Raw genomic sequence first — 20,322 nt, 5'->3', positions numbered from 1 at the left:
GGTGTATTGTGCCCGACTCTTCCATCGCTGGCCAGACGTCTTGGAAAGCGGTGGGAGGGAGCCCGCCCTTCACCCCACCACGTCAACTAAACGGTGCGGCCCGCTCATGCTGCTGCGTGGACAGAGGCAAGTGGCAGGGGAAACTGCCGCGCCGGGAAATCGAACTGGTGACCTCGGCACTGCGATACCGGCGTGCTGACCACCACACTGCAAGCATGGGCATCCACGAGTTTCTGGCCCACAAGGACTTCATACAATATTCATTATTACATTAAGAATTTATATTTGTCACCTATCCCGCTTCTCTTTCTCTTTGTCTCCGTCTGCCCGTCCCACTGTAGTCGTGTCTCGATGGCCTCCATCACCCCCCCCAGCCGCCCCCATCTCAATGGTCGAGACTGACAACGGAGCGGCAGCCAGGGCGTGGAACGCGTCCTAGAGGGCAACCACTGGCGAGGAGATGGAGCGCGGCGGCGGCGGCATCAGTTCGTGTGCCGGGGTGCTGGAGTGGTGGATCGCAAGATTCGTGGGAGGAGGTGGCGGGGGAATGGGATTGACACTGCTCCGCACATCGGCATCGTCGGCGTTGTTGTCGCTGCTGTTGTTGCTGCTGTTGTCGCTACGAGTGTTCCGTGCGTACCGATCCTGTCCGTGGCATGCCCCCTCTGGCGCATTCCTCGTGAGCTCGCACTCACGCAGCCTGCCCGTGTCACATTCACTCATCGCTCGTGGCTAATTGCGCGAGCTGGGGACGGTGGGGGGGTTATGTCTGGTAAGGAAATTACATAAGTGGTGACCGTGTATACAGAGCCAGGCATTGGCGTGGCAGGTAAACACAAGGCCGTGGGGGCAGGAGGACACGGGGAGGAAGAACATAGCCACGTTCGCAGATTAAGTGTTTCTAGTGATGAAGATGAGCGGACTGCACGTCACAACAACCCACTCATCCACCCACCCACTCAACCACCCACTCAACCACCCACCTACTCATCCACTCACCCACTCAACCACTACTCACTCACCCACCCACTCACTCAACCACACTGCACGTCACAACAACTCACTCAGCCACTCACACAACCATGCACCCACTCAACCTCCCACCCACTCAATCGCCCACTCACTCACCCACCCACTCACTCAACAACCCAATCACCACATTGCACGTCACAACAACTCACCCACCCACTCACTCAACCACCCACTCACCACACTGCAGAATACAACAACAACTCATCCACTCACTCAACCACCCACTCAACCACCCACTCACCCACCCACTCACTCAACCACCCACTCACCCACCCACTCACTCAACCACCCACTCACTCACTCAACCACCCACTCACCCACCCAATCACTCAACCACCCACTCACCCACCCACTCACTCAACCACCCACTCAACCACCCACTCACCACACTGCAGGTCACATCTTTCTGTTTCGTCCCTCGCACTGCTCCAAGTTTGGAATTTCCTTCTCCCATCACCATCATCGTCTCTTTTCTCAAGCTCACCCAATACCACCACCACCACCACTTCTACCATCACCACCATTCCTACCATCACCACCATCAACCACCACCACCATCAACCACCACCATCATTATCACCACCACCATCGTTATCACCAAATACCAATATTCGCCACTAAGTGACGGTGACGTCACAATAGTTGCCTGTGCCAGGCCGGGTACATTTTGAGGCCACGTGATGTGTCGAAGGCTCGCTGTCAGCCCCAGATGCCATGGGTTTACTGACTGAGACGACTGGCAGATACACCGGCTGTGCCCCTACAGCGCTAACGTAATGTATTTTAGCGCCCGGCGCTCTGCTCGTTGTTGTGAGCGTCGCTCCTCCGCTCTCCGTTGTCGTTGGAGGGCGACTGCCTCCAACTGTCCAGTGGCGTCCTTCACGAGCCTCCTCCACAGAGGCCGATTTTGACACCGCTGGTAGCAGTAATCGGCAAGCCATTACCACCACTACCACCATTATCACCACCACCATAATTATCACCACCACCACCATGATCACCACAACCACCAACATCGTCATCTATCCCACCAGAGACGTGACCATGTCGCCGTGCGACTGGAGGCAGCAGTGGTATGAGCGGGCAATTGCAGGGCTGCACCTGTACCTTGACAACACACACATCGATATACACACACACACATCTACACACACACACATCTACATACACACACACATCTATATACACACACATCTACATACACACACACATCTACATACACACACATCGATATACACACACATGCATCTATATACACACACACATCTATATACACACACACATCTATATACACACACACACATCTATATACACACACACATCTACATACACACACATCTACATACACACACATCCACATACACACATCTATATGCACACACACATCGATATACACACACATCTATACACACACACATCTATATACACACATGCATCTATATACACACACACATCTACATACACACACATCTACATACACACACATCTACATACACACATCGATATACACACACACATCGATATACACACACACGCACCTATATACACACCCATCTATATACACACACACACACCCACAGCATTCTTGGATTTAGTAACATGACACATGTATCGCTGTTGTCATCACGATCCTCTCTCGACGTACGGACCAGGTCGTGGCTGTTTCTGGCCCCACTAAGCCCCCCCCCCCCCCCCACTTGTACGAGGCGGCGAGGGGAGCATTCCCAGCTGTGAGTGAGGTCGCCAGTCGCGTTGGTCGGAGCTTAGAGAAAACCCGACGCACAGGTTTGCTGGCATTTCTCGGAAGACTGTGGCGGCGAGGGTAGGGGGATCAAGGGGTGTGTGTGTGCCAGCACCTGGGGAGTGTGGGCAAACGCAGCGTGTGTGTGCTTGTGAGTGCGTGTGTGTGCTTGTGAGTGCGTGTGTGTACTATGTATGGGGAGCGGTAGTTTAGCGGTTAGCGCTACGCTGCGCTACGAACCCGGAGACCCGAGTTCGATTCGCGCTCACGGCCAACGCCAATGACGATTATCCGAACCGGTCCTGGGCCTCCTCTAGGTTGACCCAGTAGCAAATGAGTAGCTGGTGCGGTTTGTTATAATAATCGCCACTGGGGAGACAAAGGCGGCTAGGCGTGGTGCTGGCCACCCACCCCCGACTCGTGTGCCGTGCCGGCCTTCATAGGTGCTACTCGCTAACAGCACTTGCCCCTACAGTCTGGTAATCCTATACGGGGGGTCTTTGCCTTTGTGTGTACGTCTGTGTACGCTGTGGGGAGCGGTAGTGTAGCGGTTAGCGCGCTGCGCTACGAACCCGGCGACCCGAGTTCGATTCCCGCTCACGGCCAACATTATAATCTGAACCGGTCCTGGGCCTCGCTTAGGTAGACTCCGCTTCAAATGATTAGCTGGTGCGATGTTTCAGTTTTATTTATGAGGTATAACCCTGTGCGCCATGTGGCTCTTGACTCGGGTGCGACCGCAACAAACAAGAACATGAACAAGAAACATCTTAAGGTGACTACACGCAACAGCAAAATCCAGGAAAAAACAGCAAAGTCTTCCAGAAAAAGCACCGCATTTCAACGCTGTGTGCAGAAATCCCAGTGGGATGCAAGTCAAACAATAACAACTATAAGACAATGTAGATTAAAGTTATCAGGCTAACTCTGTACTACAACAAACAAACATGGCTAAACCAAAACGTTTTCAAAATCACCAAATGGTGTGTAGTAAACATCGCCACTGGAGAGACAAAGACGGCCGGGCGTGGTGCTGACCACCCACTCATCGGCTTGACCCCAACGTCGTCTCTTGAGCGCCGTGCGTGTGATTGCGTGTCCCTTGCCGTCACTGCGTGTTCACGTGGGTGTGTTCGCACCGCCGGGGGCTTCTTCACACACACGCAACACGGGCGTGTGTGCACACACGGGCGTGACCACGCAGCCCGTCTCGTGTATAACACGTCCGAGTCCTACCTTGCTCTCATTATCTCTCTCACTCTCTCTCTCTCTCCCCGACACAAAGAGATCGCCCCGTCTCGACCGACAGCCTCTCTCGCTCACCCACCACGCACGCCCCGGCAACGCGCTGACATTCAGGGACAACCCCCCCCCCTCCACACCCCCATCGACATGTGGAGCGCTACCACCGAGTCGGAGGAGTGGTTCAAGAGGTTCCTCTCGGCCAACCGCATCTACCACGAGCAGCGCGTGGCCGAGCTGCGTGCGGCCGAGGACCTGGTGTTCCTGGTGAGCTACGCCGCCTTCCCTGACGCTCTTCTAACGCTGCTGCTGCTGCCGCGCTTGGCTCGCGATCTCTCCCGGGAGCTTCGCCCGTTGATGGGGATTCAACGTTGACGCCAGGTGTTCGCTGGGTTCACTCCAGCGGCTCGCTCGCTCGCACTGGCGATCGGTCGACCGCTCTTGTCACTCTTCTGTCGCTACTGCCACGCTGAGCCTTGCTCGTTGATTCATTCACTCAACCAGGACTGGCGTCAGTGTCCGGTCTACAGACAGGACCGCAGAGCTTGGACAATTGTTGGTGGCACCGCGCTCACCACCGCGTGGCTGCTGCTGCTGCCTCCCCGCCCCTTCGTCTGTTCTTGTACTACGCCTGGCGCCCCAGAGTCGTCCTCTCTCTCTGAGTCGCCCTCTATGAGTTGTCATCTCACTCTGAGTCGTCCTCTTTCTCTCTAAGTCGTCCTCTGTCTCTGAGTCCTCTCTCTGAGTCATCCTCTCTCTCTGAGTCGCCCTCTCTGAGTAGTCATCTCACTCTGAGTCGTCCTCTCTCACTCTGAGTCGTCTTCTTTCTCTCTGAGTCGTCCTCTGTCTCTGAGTCGTGCCCTCTCTCCGAGTCCTCTCTCCGAGTCCTCTCTTTGAGTCGTCCTATCTCTCTCTGAGTCGCCTTCTCTGAGTAGTCATCTCACTCTAAGTCGTCCTCTGTCTATGAGTCGTGCCCTCTCGCCTAGTCCTCTCTCTGAGTCGTCCTCTCTCTGAGTCGTCCTCTCTCTGAGTCGTCCTCCCTCTCTCTCTGCATGAGAGCGAGCGATACAGCGCGGTCACGGCGGCGCGGCGTTCCAAGTTGGGTTTATCATTATTCATGAAAAATGTTCACAAATGTGTTTTCACAAGTGTGACAGCTGTTGCTTGGAGCTACCAGCTAACGACCCCCAATACAAAGAGCGAGGGAGGAACGCTGTAAATGTTATTGAGGCCTCCCGGCCGCCCGCCCTGACTACTTCCATCTCCAACTCCGTTCCGTATGTGTGTACGTTGAACTTCTTTCGCACCGTACGTATCCAACCGCGCGAATCGGAGGTGCGGGAGAAGGACATCAAACTAACGCACATCAAGAATCAGTGCTAAATAAATTATTTCGTCAATCTGGATTTAAAAGTTCACAGCTCCCAGTGGCTTCCGAACATCGGAAGGAAGAGCGTTCCAGACGGCCGCAGAAGCGCACATAAAAGCGCCGTGCGATGCGTTGGCCGTCTTTGTTCGATGGCCAGCAGCCAAAAACCGCTGTGATGATGAGCGGAGTCCGCGTGAGAGTTGAAACTCCTTGACGAGATCAGCGAGGTATTGTGGTTCCTTTGTGGCAATCGCTTTGTGTGCGATGGGTGCGACCTTGTAGCAATGTATTCGTTGTGCAACCGCAAAACCAATGCTGCTCGGCGAACACTGGGCGGACAACGGGTCGCATCTCGCAGTCCCCGTCGCGACACGAGCCAGATCATTGTGGACACGCTGCAGCTTGCGCGTGTCATTTGTTTTTTTTTTGTGGCAGACGCCCGGTAGAGTTGCGAGTTGCAATAATGGAGCCTTGCCGATACTACGTCATGACTCAAGAGTGGCCAGACGTGTCTTAGAGGCCCCGACATGAACATTGCATGCATTGATAATTGTTTTTTCTCCAATTTTATCTGGCAACAAAACTGACACCTTTCTTTACAAGGAGTCATGTTTGCATTTGCCACAATACCTGCGGTCGGAATGCAAACAAAAAACACAACTCTGATAATGTATGCACTGTCCTTGACATTGACTGGCCCACACCCGAGACAACTTTTCTTAGAGCATTGTCACGAGTCTGTGTGCAAAATGTCAGCTCGATTGGATCACGGGAAGTGGGTTAAAAAACGACCGAAAGATTTGCACGGTCCTAAGCAAGCAAGCGAACTTAATATAAAGGATTTAAAAACACAACTCTGATCATGTATGCACTGTCCTTGACACTGATTGGTCCACACCCGAGACAGCTTTTCTTAGAGCCTAGTCTCACCCTGGTGTTGGACCAGATGACGCCAAAAAGCGCATGGTACTGCATGCATTGTCACGTGGTGATCGAACGACATATTGCTGGTGGAGTAAGCTGCCGAGGCTTTTTGGTTGAGCAGTGAGCGCAATCCTGGAGGCTGCGACCGCCACGTCCGACCCTCCCACGGCCGATCATCGACACAGGCGGTAGCCACACTCACGACCAGCAGCCAGGCGATGTCCTCGCTGTGGCACAACCGTGCACTTCCTCGGCATATTACGCGCCACTTGCTTGACAGGGTGACGTTAAAGATCCCCTGACGTCATTCGCAAGAGCATGCCGTTGTGTGCCGGCGTCATGGGTCCACATTTGAAAATTTACCCCGAAAATGACTCAAATTTGGGATCTCACGCACACAGCAGCAGTCATTGCCCGCCTACTGGCAGCAGTCAGCCGGTGCCGCAGTGTCTATGAGATGTTAACTACCTCGCCTGGTACACAGGAGGTCGTGGGTTCCATCCCGACCCTGACGCCTGCTGCTGGATATTTGGAATTTGCGTGTCTCTCTCTCTCTCATCATCATCACGGTGGCTAGGAGATGTTAACTACCTCGCCTGGTATACAGGAGATCGTGGGTTCGATCCCGACCCTGACGTCTGCTGGATATTTGGAGTTTGCGTGTCTCTCTCTCTCTCTCACCGTGGTCGCGTGGATTTTTCTCCGGTCCCTCCGGTTTTTCCCTCCACATTTATAAACACGCGTTTAGAGTGCTCTACATTTCCACACGATGATACGCCACTTCGTCGAGTTATCATTTGTGATCGCCAGGCCGCTTATGAAAAAGAGCCGTATAGCTCAGTGGGCCTTATCTGTTAAAATAAACAAAAGTTTTTTAAACAGTAATCGACTCATAATACCCCCAGGATACTCTTGCCGACAATGAGACTCCATCCTGGATGTCTTGAGTTTTCAGCCAGTTCAACAAAATCATCTTAAAACATGTTTACATGTTTACATCTTAAAACATGTTTACAATGCTGCGTAGACAGAGGAGGTTGGTGGGCGATTTGAGAAACGTCTTTCAACTGCCGCGCCAGGAGATCGAAGCGGCCAAATCGAACCGACGCCTTCGAACCAACAACATGCGGAGGCTTTATTACAAGATCTTCGCCATGGCAACCGTCACTCAATGAGCATCACGTCACTGGATGAGCAATGCACCTGGAATCGAGTGCATTGCGCCACCCACGGAGGGAATCACAACTCCGCCGAACCAGGAGGCGATCGTGCCACCCAAGCGTGCCGCACGCACCGCAGCCTCCACTGCTTTAGTCACGCGGGAGTGCCACGGCCGTGGCACTCCTCTTGTTTACTACCCCAGACGGGGGCGGCGGGGAGTGCTGAGCCTCGTTCCTGGCTACGCCTCATTGTGATGATCATTTTGGGATTATATTTATTTGCAACTTCGGGACGACACGCAGTGCAACAACAACAGCAACAACAGTTTGCACGTAGAAGAAGACAACCCGATGATGCAGGCGGTGATGAGAAGGAATCTGGCACTATTTGGACACGTCTGTAGGATGGACAACGAGGGGAAATAGAAAAAAATGTGTTGTTGTTCGGGAAAATGGCAGGAACAGGAGAGAGAGAGGAAGACCGAACAGTGATTGGCTTGACGATGACATTAGAGATTGGTGCCACAAAGATGCGGCCACTACTTGAGCCACATTGGCACCACAAGACAGAGGAGCAAAGTGAAAACAAATGACGAGATATGCAGTGGACACCTGCGGGGCTATGATGACGGTGATGACCCATCAGCAATGGCCGCAGATCACTGTTGCAAACACGTCTCTCTATCGTGGTCTCTCAAGTGCTCACCCTGAGCCTAAGCTGCGACGCTTGCCTGTGTGCAGGTGCTGGAGCAGGTGACGGAGTGGGACCCGCGCTTCCTCGTCAACTACCGGCGCCCGCACGCCAAGTTCGAGTCCGGCGTGCGCGCCGCGCCCACTCACACCACGATCCGCGTGCCGCTCGCGCTCGAGCCGCACTCCGTCTCCGTGGAGTGGACGTGCCCGCCGGAGGACCGCTACGTGACGCAGCTGCACTGGCTGCACTCCGAGCCCTCCGGGAAGTCGCAGTGCTACGTGGCGCTGGATGATGGCGGCGGCGGCGGTGGCGGTGGAGCGGAGAACGGCGTCACGGGACAGGCCAGCTGGGCGAGCTGCCAGGAGGCCGTGCGGAGGGTGAGCTCCGGCTCGACCCACCTGCTGCCCGGCATGGTTATCGACATCCTCAAGTCGAACGTGAGGAAGGCCATCATGCTGCTGCAGCAGGACGGCAAACTCGCAAAAGGTGAGCGGCGAGCGGCGAGCGGCGAGCGGCGAGCGGTGAGTGGCGAGCGGCGAGCGGTGAGCGGGCCCTGGCGCTGGCCATGCCGCAAGCGAAGCGATGCGCAGGAAATGATGCAACTCGTTAGGAATGAGTTGGTAGCATCCTTGGAAGCCAACTCGTTCGAAATGAGTTGGCCAGTGTGTGCCAAGTGAAAAAAAATGTGTTTACTCAATTGGGATTTGACACAGCAGCAATCATCGGCACTTGCAGGGCCAGGTGCAGCGTCGCCTTTGTGCCGCACGGGGACAGCTGCCACTGGGCTCATCGCCTGATGAAGCTGGTTGCAATCACCAGCGAAGCGTCGCACTCAAATTGTAAATGTTGTGAGTTTACTCTCCAATGCAACGCTGCGCTGAAGTAGTAACGAATTGGCACGTTCTGTTTACGACGAGCCTTACTAATTGGCCGCGTGGAGCAGTGGCGGGTTGAACGAGGCATTTAAATTTACGCGATCTAACCCCGAAAACTGTAAAACCCTTTCATTATCGCGCAGCGCCTACACGACACTAACCACGTGTGCCCCCCAGGCGCCGTGGACGCGTCTCTGCTGGACCTGGACGGGCCCTCGCTGTGCCTGCTCGTGCGGAGCGGCATGCGCACCATCACCGTGGCCCTCGTGCCCGTCATCCACCGCGCCGCGCGCCTCTGGAGCGGCGGCGGCCCCGACGAGGAGGCGCCGTGGCCGGCGCTGGGCCCCGATAGCTGGCTTCCCCGGGCCACCGTCGAGGAGATACGCAGCACGCCGCAGGACGTGGAGGCCCACGCGTACTACCACTGGAGGTTCGTGGGCGCGCAGCCACGAGGGGTGGCCACCTATCCAGTTGTTTGTGATTCGGACAGTTGGCACTCATTGATTTCACTCATCTCATCACTTGCTCACTCACTCATCCACTCACCCCCTCACTCATCCACTCACTCAACGACTCACTCACCTACTCACTCACCCACCCACTCACTCACCTACTCACCCACTCACTTACTCACCTACTCACCCACTCACCGACTCACTCACCTACTCACACACTCACTCACTCATTTGCCTACTCACCCACTCACCCACTCACTCACCCACTCACTGATTCGCCCACTCACCCACCAACCAGGATTGCCACCAGTCCAGGAATTGGCATTTGCGTTCGGCTGCTACCAGGAGTTGATTTTGTGCCGAGATCTGGTACCGGCCTGTTGAATTCAACAGCGCAGAGTTGATGACAGACCTCGTGTTCGATCTGCAGTGCAAAAGGTGGCAACCTCCAGCAGCCACGGTGGTGGCTGTCGTGTGAGTTAAATGCGGCCAGGGCGTCATTGGAGCCAGAGCTGTTTGTGGCCGAGCATCAGAAACACAACCGCCGTGGCCACGACTCAAACTCTCTGGCCGGGATCAATTGGCCCTTGCGCCACACAGGACAGCTGCCACTCGGGGGTCCCCTCGCCTGGAGTGCCACAGCGCAGTGAGACTATCAAGCGGTGACGATGATGACGAGTCGTAGTTTTACCTGCTCTTACTGCTTCTGCTGATGCGCTGCTGCTGATACTACTGCTGCTACTGCTGCTACTACTGCTGCTGCTACTACTACTGCTGTTACTATTGCTGCTGCTCCTATTGCTGCTGCTACTATTGCTGCTACTGCTACTACTACTGCTGCTATTACTACTGCTACTCCTACTACTGATACGACTGCTGCTACTGCTGCTACTGCTACTCCTACTACTGCTGCTACTACTGCTACTACTACTGCTGCTACTACTACTACTACCGCTGCTACTACTACTGCCACTCCTACTACTGCTGCTACTACTGCTACTACTACCACTACTACTGGTACTACTGCTGCTACTACTGCTACTCCTACTACTGCTGCTGCTACTGCTACTACTACTGCTGCTGCGCAGCCCCGACTTCCGCGAGACGACCTGCAAGCTGCTGGAGGGGGTGGACGACGACGGGGGCCACCGCCTGGACGCCCTCGCCATCCTCGACCTCGTCAACCGCAACCACTGGCGCCGCAGGGACGCGGGGGGCAGCATGCTCACCTTCGCTCACCTCGAGGTGAGCGCCAAGCCCCCTCCGCACTCACCAGGCGCCTGCTGCCTGCCGAGAGACACCTCGTGGTGGTGGCGGTGGTGTTGTGGTTGTTGTTGTAGTCGGTGGTTGTTGCAGTTGTTGGTTGTGTGGGGCTCCATATCCGACTCGTCCGGGGGGGGGGGGACGCCCGGGTGGCCCGACCGCGAGCCCGGCGTGCCGAAACTTCTAAGTAATCCATCTAGCAAGTGGGTACGAGCCTAGAGTGCATTGTGGGTGAAGCCTCGTCCGAGGCTGCCTACCCACACGGTCGACCCAAGCGTCCACCCCCCGTAGCTGCAGCTCCACTGGCGTCACGCAGACGCTGCGAGAGGCGACGAGGCAAGCGGGGCGACGTCCACGAGGTGCCCCCCTGCCCCCTCGTTCCCCCCCTGCCCCCTCGTTCCCCCGACCTCGCCTTAGATTACAACCTCGAAGCACCTGGGGGGTCACGCGATACCACGCGGCCATCCGTGCGTCTGCCTGTGGCCATACCCCCAGGGGACTTTTCCTCTCCCGCGGGCCGCGGTCGCCTTTGATCTGCCCCCCCCCCCCCCCGAACTCTGGCCCACCCTGACGGTGGACTCTGGGAGAGCACGACTCGTCGCAGCTGACGCAGTAAGAAGAATGTGTGTTGTTGTTGAAGCTTGTGTTGCCTCCGAAACGTCGTGATTTGTATTTTATTTTTTATTTTACTTTTATTAATTTGAATTTTTTACCTACGTGACTTTACCGAAAAAACCTAAGAATATGAATCCTTGCAGTCACGAAAGCTTCAAATCTAAAATGTGTTGTTGTTGTTGATGTGCCTCTACAACTACTAGGCCAACTCAGAGGGGCCGCTGTGACTGCGCCCTGTGGGGTAGAGCCAAATTCGCGGCGTCGGGCACCCGCTGGGGCGGCCCTCGGGACGAATCCTCTGAGTGAAAGTGGCCCGCTAGACCGGGGTGCTCGCAATGAGGAGGCGACGTGTGTGTGTGTGTCGGTGTGTGTGTGTCGGTGTGTGTGTGTCGGTGTGTGTGTGTCGGTGTGTGTGTGTCGGTGTGTTCCATCGTGGGGGGCGGGGGGGCTGGGGTGGGGGGCTGTCGGAGGTCAGGGGGCGCGAGGAGTGGCTTCAATGCTGTGGTATCACAGTTGTTGTAGTTGTTGTAGTTGTCGTTGTGGTTATTGTAGTTGGTTTTTGTTGTTGCAGTTGTCGGTTGTTGTAGTTGTTGGTTGTTGTTGTTTTATGGTTGTTGATTGTAGTTGTTGGTGTTGTTACAGTTGGTTGTTGGAGTTGTTGCTTGTTGTTGTGGTTATTGTGGTTGGTTCGTGTTGTCGGTTGTTGTTGGTTGTTGTCGTTATCGTGAGTTGTTGCTTATTGTTGTTTTTTGTTGTAGTCGCAGGCGGTTGTTGTTGTTGTTATTGTTGTTGTTGATTGCCGACGGGCGTGTTTCCGTGCACGTCGCGCAGACGGCGCTGCTGTGGGCGCTCGACTTCTTCCCGTCGCCGGACGACTGGCTCCAGCTGCACTCCTCCGTCTACCGCCTGCTGCTCGTGCTGCTGCGCTGCGTATGGCTGCGCCGCCTGCCCCACTACTTCCTGCCGGACCGCAACCTCTTCGGCGACGTCGGGCGACCCCCCGTGCCCCCCCCGCCGCCATCATCGTCCTCTCCGGCACCGTCCTCTCCGCCGTCCTCCTCCGCCTCCTCCTCCTGCTCCTCGTCCTCCGTCGCGTCGCCCGCGGCCGCCGCCTCGCTCGAGTTCCGCCAACTCTACGGCCACCTGGAGGACTTTGCCGACCTCCCCGAGCGCTGCCTCGTGGTGCACGCCACGCAGATCCTCCCGCGGGACGGACACCGCGTGGACGCCTTCCTGCAGCTGCTCGTCCAGCTGCCCGACCCCCAGGGGCAGTACTGGCGGCAGGGATACTTCGACGTGATGCTCAATCTGGTACGTGTGGCCGCACGCCATTGCCGTGCCCCCCACCTGCTTTGTCGAACTTTGTTGACGGGACTTAGTTGGGATGGAAGTTTCGTTTGGGTGAGATCCACCTCTGGTCAGCACGGTTGGCTATGTACGGTGCGAAAGAGGTTCGACATACACGCGCGCACACACGCAAACACACACGCGCACGCACACACACACGCAGGCACACACACACGCACACACACACGCGCGCACACACACGCGCACACACACACGCGCACATACACACGCGCACACACACACACACGTGCCGATCGTCGTGGGGCAGTGCCCAACCAATACTGGACATGTGTGAAAAGGAGCTTCATAGCTCATCGGATTCCCCCAGCGTAAATAAATATTCTGATTCTGTCCAGTGGCAGCGTTTAACCAGAACCCTCCACCACCCGGCGATAGAGGCGGTCAAATCAAGCTGTCCTCGTCACACGAATAGCAAATTACATTTCATGTTTTTACCACAACAATTGTAAGTTGTCATTGTTGTTATTATTATCATCAGATGTTATTGGGTTTGTATCCTCACTTGTGAGTGTAGTTGTTATTTGTACGTGCATCACAGCGCTTTGAGATAGGCCTATTTCGATATGTCAGAGCGTGGCTGCGTCCGTGCCCTCCGGGGTGTCAAGAGTTTCAGCGCTCGTGTGTTTCTGTTCCCGCGCCTCAGATGCAGGTGTACCACATCAACGACAAGAAGCGCGTGGCCGCCATGCAGGAGATGTGGAAGCAGGCGACAGCATTGCTGGGCGAGGAGGGGTGGACGGTGTAGGGGTGAGCGGTGCGAGAGGGACGCGTGGACGCGTCGTCGTCGTCGACATCGTCATCATGGGAAACAGCAGAAGATGGAGGAGGAATATCTCAGAGGTCCAGAAGTGGGGAGGGGGGAGGGAGGGCCCCAGGTGATTCCATTGATCTGAGTGGTGCATTATCATTCTTATTATCGGGGTTTTCTTTATCGTGGTAAGCACGCAAGGCCGGTACAACGCGCCGATGGTTTCCGGGGAGGGGGACAGAAATATGATTATTGTTACTATTATTTGGCAGCTGACAAGAACCAGGTTTGTTCATGTCCTGGGAAGACGGACAGATGTCCCCACAGAGCAAGCTGCCTCCTCAACAAGACGGCGATCTTGGGAAGACCAGGACAGGTGGCGACCAGAATGGGGGGAATCTGTCTGAGGCGTTGAGTGCAGGCAGCCTCCAGTAGCGTAGCTAACGAGTATGAGGACCTACAGTGTTAGGAAGAGCTTCGGGGTGAGCTCACCGTCCCGATTCATCTCTTGCTGTGTAAACCTACCACGTTTCTGGGAAGCTCAACCGGGCCAACCGGCTGAGCTTGCAGCCTGAATCACGTTCAGCCCCGCCTACTTTTACATAGTCACGCCCACTACTCGGGTAGCCCCGCCCACTACTTAGATAGCCCCGCCCACTACTCGGGTAGCCCCGCCCACTACTCAGGTAGCCCCGCCCACTACTCGGGTAGCCCCGCCCACTGCTCTGGTAGCCCCGCCCACTACTCGGGTAGCCCCGCCCACTACTCGGGTAGCCCCGCCCACTACTTAGATAGCCCCGCCCACTACTCGGGTAGCCCCGCCCACTACTCGGGTAGCCCCGCCCACTACTCGGGTAGCCCCGCCCACTACTCAGGTAGGCTCGCCTTGTACCATGAGATGGGCAGAACAATTTGACGCGAGGGGTCAAAATCTTGACTTTGACAAATGCTTCTGGGAGTCACAGGGACAGACATTGCGTCCTGGACAAACCGGGACATTGGGTATCTTCGGAGACAAATATTCAGGAGTTGCGTATCATCAGAATACAGTAGAACCCAGTACAGTGCACGGGACATGTCGGTATTGAGTGTCCCAAGAGAGAGAAAACAAATAATCACGTTTAATTTTGTCCCGCACTTGATTCGGCTAAATTCCAGCTCTGAGAATTAAAATATCGATTTGGCTGTCACGCTACGAACAACACTCTCAAGCGGCAGAGCGAGTGGGCAGCGTGCCGCCCTCTGCTGTTCACGTGCACCAGAGTGTAACTTGAAGAGACCTCAGTTGTGGCTCTGTGATATCCTCTTCCATGTGACCTGCCGATCGACAGACTGCGGCGTGCCCCACTGGTGTGTAGACGGAGGCGGTGGGGTGGATTTGAGAGACTTTCCACCCTCGCGCCAACTTCCACGGTGCAGGCGTCACGGCCACGGCAGCATCCGTCACCTCGGGGACGGCGTTCAGACGCAGATCGCCGTCATGGTTTACAGCCCTCGGTCAATCCGCTGCTGGATGAGGGCCTCCCTCGAGCCGCGTCGGTCACGGGAGTCGTTTGACCATACTTCGCCACGCCGGTCGGTGCGGGTTGGTCGAATTCGAAGCGGCGACGTGTTTGATTCACACGTTCGGTGCGCAAACCGTTCCGTCACGGCAGCTCCAGTCGTAAAAACAAAATAAATCACAGCTTACTGCGGCAACACTTCCCGCCTGGCTCTCATCATGGGCTGCTGGCAAATTATGCAAACGCGTGCAAAGCCACAGCTGTTTATTGACCTAACCTTTAGCAGCAGCAGCAACAGCAACACAAAAAAAACTCCCAAATTGAGTCGAGATTTATTTCCCTTGACGGCATTTGACATGGCAGATACAGAGCGGTGACCGATGGCGGTTTCGGTGGCGCAAACCGCTGTCCCAAATGTCACGGCGGTTCTTCCTGCCGTGTTGACGCCCGGTTCGGCCGAGGTTAGTGACCCCCGAATTATCATTTACAGAGTCTTTAAATGAGAATATAAATAAGGAGACAGACGAGCGGACAATGTATATGCCTCCGTCGTGCAATCCGTGTCTCAGCGTGAAACAGCAAAGTGCTTTCTCAGCCACCCGTCAGCCGCAGGCACGGCCTTCCTTCTGGGAGGGCATCATCTCAGCAGCATGGATTCGAGACGAGCAAAGCGCCGGGCCAGTTTCAACAAACTGTGTTCTCATCGGCAGAGTCAGCCTTGCTCGACTCGACGTCGGTGAGCTGCCGATGTGTCGGGCAAGGACCCCCCCCCCCACCCCCCCCCCCCCCCCCCCCCCGCTCTACGACGCAGGGTCCGGTCGCCACGCGAGTTGCTTCAATCGGGCCGTGAGCGCTCCATAAACTTCCTCCGCTTGTCCTCGACTGGGCTAGGAACGCCTCGGACGCAAACCAAACATGGTGACCTCGTGAACACTGGACACCGTTCACTTAGTCGGCACTATTTAACTAATAAATGAAATCCACGGAATATAACTTTATTTGGCTACACGGCATTGGCAGTCGTGCACGAGCACAATCAACAAAAATAAAAGTGTCACAAGTGAATCGTCACCGACGAGAACCGTGGCCCGAGAAGGGAGAGACGTGCGAGGGGTGACGCTTCGCGGAATGCCTCTTGTGCTGTGAAGAAGAAGTTTGTTTATATTCACACCTGGAGAATGTGACAGATCAAAGAATGAGACAGAACAGACGAGACGGACAATACAAACGAGACGGACAATGCAAACAAGACAGACAAAACAAACTAAACAATACAAACGAGAAAGACAATAGAAACGAGACAATAGAAACGAGACAATAGCAACGAGACAGACAATAGAAACGAGACAATGGAAACGAGACAGACAATAGAAACGAGACAATAGAAACGAGACAATAGCAACGAGACAGACAATAGAAACGAGACAATGGAAACGAGACAGACAATAGAAACGAGACAATAGAAACGAGACAGACAATACAAACGAGAGACAATATAAATGAGACAATACAAACGAGACGGTATAATTGAGACTAACAATAATTTATCATGGGCACGATATGTAAGCGGTAAATTTCAATATTAACGCGCGCGCGCGCACACAAAGTATTCTATATTTACTAATATCTATGCAGTGTTGGTGGAAGGGTGGCTGCTCTTACGTACGATATATAAGCCTGTTAGCCTGCAATGGTCTCCGTGATCTGACGAATGTCACCATCAGGACCACTACGCCGCCGAGAACGTCTGCGGTGGAGTGGCAGTGGAGTGGTTGTGGTGTGGTTGTGGTGTGTCAGTGGTGTGGTTGTGGTGTGGTTGTGGTGTGGTTGTGGAGTGGTTGTGGTGTGGTTGTGGTGTGGTTGTGGTGTAGTTGTGGTGTGGTTGTGGTGTGTTAGTGGTGTGCTTGTGGTGTGGTTGTGGTGTGGTTGTGGTGTGGTTGTGGTGTGGTTGTGGTGTGTCAGTGGTGTGGTTGTGGTATGGTTGTGGAGTGGTTGTGGTGTGGTTGTGGTGTGGTTGTGGAGTGGTTGTGGTGTGGTTGTGGTGTGGTTGTGGTGTGGTTGTGGTGTGGTTGTGGTGTGTCAGTGGTGTGGTTGTGGTGTGGTTGTGGAGTGGTTGTGGTGTGGTTGTGGTGTGGGAGTGGTTGTGGTGTGGTTGTGGTGTGGTTGTGGAGTGGTTGTGGTGTGGTTGTGGTGTGGTTGTGGAGTGGTTGTGGTGTGGTTGTGGTGTGGTTGTGGTGTGGTTGTGGTCTGGTTGTGGTCTGGTTGTGGTCTAGTTGTGGTGTGGTTGTGGTGTGCTTGTGGAGTGGTTGTGGTGTGGTTGTGGAGTGGTTGTGGTGTGGTTGTGGTGTGGTTGTGGTGTGGTTGTGGTGTGGTTGTGGTCTGGTTGTGGTCTGGTTGTGGTGTGGTTGTGGTGTGCTTGTGGAGTGGTTGTGGTCTGGTTGTGGTCTGGTTGTGGTGTGGTTGTGGTGTGGCTGTGGCGTGGTTGTGGGGTGGTTGTGGTGTGGCAGTGGCGTGGTTGTGGTGTGGTTGTGGTGTGGTTGTGGTGTCAGTGGTGTGGTTGTGGAGTGGTTGTGGCGTGGTTGTGGTGTGGTGTGGTGGCATGACGGAGTGCAACATCGCTCGCCGCCTGTGCGGCGCTCGAGTTGTGGGCTCACCTTCGCCTTGCTCGCGACGCTGTCCGACGTTTTAGCTCCCACGCGCCTGGGAGCCTCTCCTGGGAGCTGAATTTGTCACTCAGTGTTGCAATTGTTTATTGACACATTGACATGCGATAGAGCGGAAGGCGTCCGAGAGAGAGAGAGAGGGGACGTCCGCCGGAGGGAGATGGAGCCGATTCATGGATGGAATTTCTCTGTTGCATTGCCGGATCTTGAGAGGTGGCAGTGGTGGTTTTTGGTAGTCGTTCATCCATCGGTGGATAGATCATGGCTGATTGATGATGATGATGATACAGAAAGTGTACAAAGTGAATATAATTCCGTTCATGAAATCAAGACGACTCCAGGGTGCCGATTGAAACGTGCACAGCCAGCATGTAAGTCACGCGTGTACAAAATAAGCACGCGTCGGGGGGGGGGTGACAAAAACGTCGGACAACGTGCGCGAACGACCGCGGCGGTGCTGAGCGTGCAGTGATGCGTCCGCGAACTTTGACCTTCGAACAGAGGTCGGGTCAATGGAACAGCTGATGCTGGCCGCGAGCCCTCGGCCGTTTCGAATCGTCGCAGCTGATCAACGGGGCGTGTTTTTTTATTATTATTATAAGGAGTGACTTTGCAACAAACTCAAATAACATGTGTATTTTTTGCCGTATGTGTATTTATTATTCAGCTATTTTGTATTGCTTCATTGCCGGCATTTATATTTTTTGATGAAACATCAGTGCGTCGTGTTGTTGTGGCTGTTAGGATAAGTGTGCCATCGAAGGCGTCGTAACTACATTGCCGGCTTAGGGGGAGGGGGGTGCGTGCGGACATTTGTGCAGGTGGGGCCCCAATATTGCTGCAAACGTCTCTCATGGTCTTGCCTAGGGGGCCCCAACTTGTAGCTTTGGCCACAGAGAGGGGGGGCTAAGGCACCCCCCTTGCGCTCATCACGTCACTGCGTGGCACCGTGACGGGAACAAGACGGGAACAATAGCCTTTGTTTGTCTCTTCGACAATGTGGTTCGACTGCCCCTTGTCTGTGATTCATACCGCGCATTAAAGGGAGAGGGCGGCAACATTCGTTGGATGCTTCGAGTTTGACCGTGTGGGTGTATGTGGGTGTGTATGTGTAGGGGTGTGGGTGTGTGGATGTTTGTGTGTGGGTGCGTGGATGTGTGGGTGTGTGGATGTATGGGCGTGTGGATGTGTGGGCGTGTGAATGGGTGGGCGTTTGAATGTGTGGGTGTTTGAATGTGTGGGTGTGTGGATATGTGAGTGTTTGTGATAGATATCTGGAGTGTAACGATTAACGCGCTGCACTACGACGATTATCTGAACTAGTCTTGGGCCTCCCCTAGGTCGACTCGGCCTCGAGTACCTGGTACGGTGGGTAAACATCGCCACCAGGGAGACAAAGGCGGCCGGGCGTGGTGCTGGCCACCCACCCCCTCGTGTGCCGTGCCTGCCTTCATAGGTGCTCGCTAACAGCACTTGCCCGGAAATTATGTGTAGACTACCCGGGGGATCTTTGTATTTTTGCGACCAGATTTTGTAAAACTTCATTGACACCGGGTTCAAGTATTTTTTTGGGGGGGAGGGGGGGGTGCGTCTTCCTTTCCGGAGCGTCTTATAATCTTATCTAGGATCTTAGAGAGCGCTTTCGTCAACGCGCTTTACAATAATTATAAATGGTACGTTATGATTGGCCGATGTGGAAAATGGATGGAGTTTGAGTGTTAGGGAGGGGAAAAGATGGCAAGGAAGGGTGATGATAGGGAGAGGGAGAGGGGTGAGGTTAGGAGAGGGAAGGGGGAGGAGGATGGTCAGGGAGGGTGATGATAGGGAGAGGGAGAGGGGGTGAGGGTAGGAGAGGGGAGGGATGGTGAAGGATTTAAGGACAATCCGGGGTGCGTTCGCGAATGTGAGCGGCGTACCGGGCAAGCTGCACGTGTACCGTGACGTCATTCGCCATCGTGTGCCGGCGTGGGGCTCCAAATTTGGCAAAAGTTTGAAAGTGACGCTGCGAGTTACTCACGCGAGGTTAGTTAGCAACGATCGTCGCCCCGTGCCGGCGGACTGATGCCACGATGTTACTCGTACACGAGATGACGATCCTCGTCTCTTTGATTATCATTCGGATAAACAAAATCTACTTTGGAACGATGCATTATTTTATACCGATGGTTGGTGATTTATCATTTTTTGTTGATGTTTAGAATTTTGCTGCGCTGTTTTTAACTGCCGCGCCGGGGAGATGAGACGGGTTGAAATCGATCCGGCGACCTCTTATTGTATCGCAAGTCCACAGCGTGCCGACCATCAACACGCACCACCCACTGGGGCGGCACTACCGTCGCCTGTGACACCACGTGTATGGGAACTCGCACTTGCCCTTTCTCTCTCAAGGTCAAGTTCATTTATTAGGTATAGCCCTGTGAGCCCTTCGGCTCTTGAATCGGGTGCAACTGCAACAAACAAAAAACAAAAACATGAACAAGAAAACATCTTAAAGTGAATATGTGACTAAGCGCAAACAGAAAATGCAAGAAAAGACAGCAAAATATTGTATAAAAAAGCACCGTACACCAACGCTGTGTGCAAAAATCCCAGTGGGATGCAAGTCAAACAACAACAACAACCACAAGACAACTTAGATTAAGGCCATCAGTCTTACTCCGTACTACTCTCG

At 54.5% G+C, this 20,322-nt stretch overlaps 1 protein-coding gene across 3 annotated transcripts; it reads left to right on the top strand.

The window, feature by feature from the left end:
- The first annotated feature begins 368 nt into the window (after positions 1 to 368).
- MAB21L4 (mab-21 like 4) lies at positions 369 to 15,769 on the top strand. Of its 3 annotated transcripts, XM_061566189.1 has the most exons (7): positions 369 to 536; positions 4,059 to 4,282; positions 8,210 to 8,648; positions 9,215 to 9,467; positions 10,581 to 10,737; positions 12,202 to 12,681; positions 13,382 to 15,769. In XM_061566189.1, the coding sequence occupies exons 1-7, from the start codon at positions 461 to 463 to the stop codon at positions 13,481 to 13,483; spliced, it is 1,731 nt and encodes a 576-aa protein (XP_061422173.1). In that variant the 5' UTR covers positions 369 to 460; the 3' UTR covers positions 13,484 to 15,769. The 3 variants fall into 3 exon arrangements, with proteins under 3 accessions (XP_061422173.1, XP_061422175.1, XP_061422176.1); XM_061566191.1 differs by lacking the exon at positions 369 to 536 and having other exon boundaries at positions 2,923 to 4,282; XM_061566192.1 differs by lacking the exons at positions 369 to 536; positions 4,059 to 4,282 and adding an exon at positions 7,549 to 8,099.
- The last annotated feature ends 4,553 nt before the right edge of the window (positions 15,770 to 20,322 follow it).

The sequence above is a fragment of the Lethenteron reissneri genome, chromosome 36 (genome assembly GCF_015708825.2).
Source record: "Lethenteron reissneri isolate LAM-NWPU_2019-01 chromosome 36, ASM1570882v1, whole genome shotgun sequence".
NCBI lineage: Eukaryota > Metazoa > Chordata > Hyperoartia > Petromyzontiformes > Petromyzontidae > Lethenteron > Lethenteron reissneri.
This window is presented reverse-complemented; position numbering and strand designations above follow the sequence as displayed.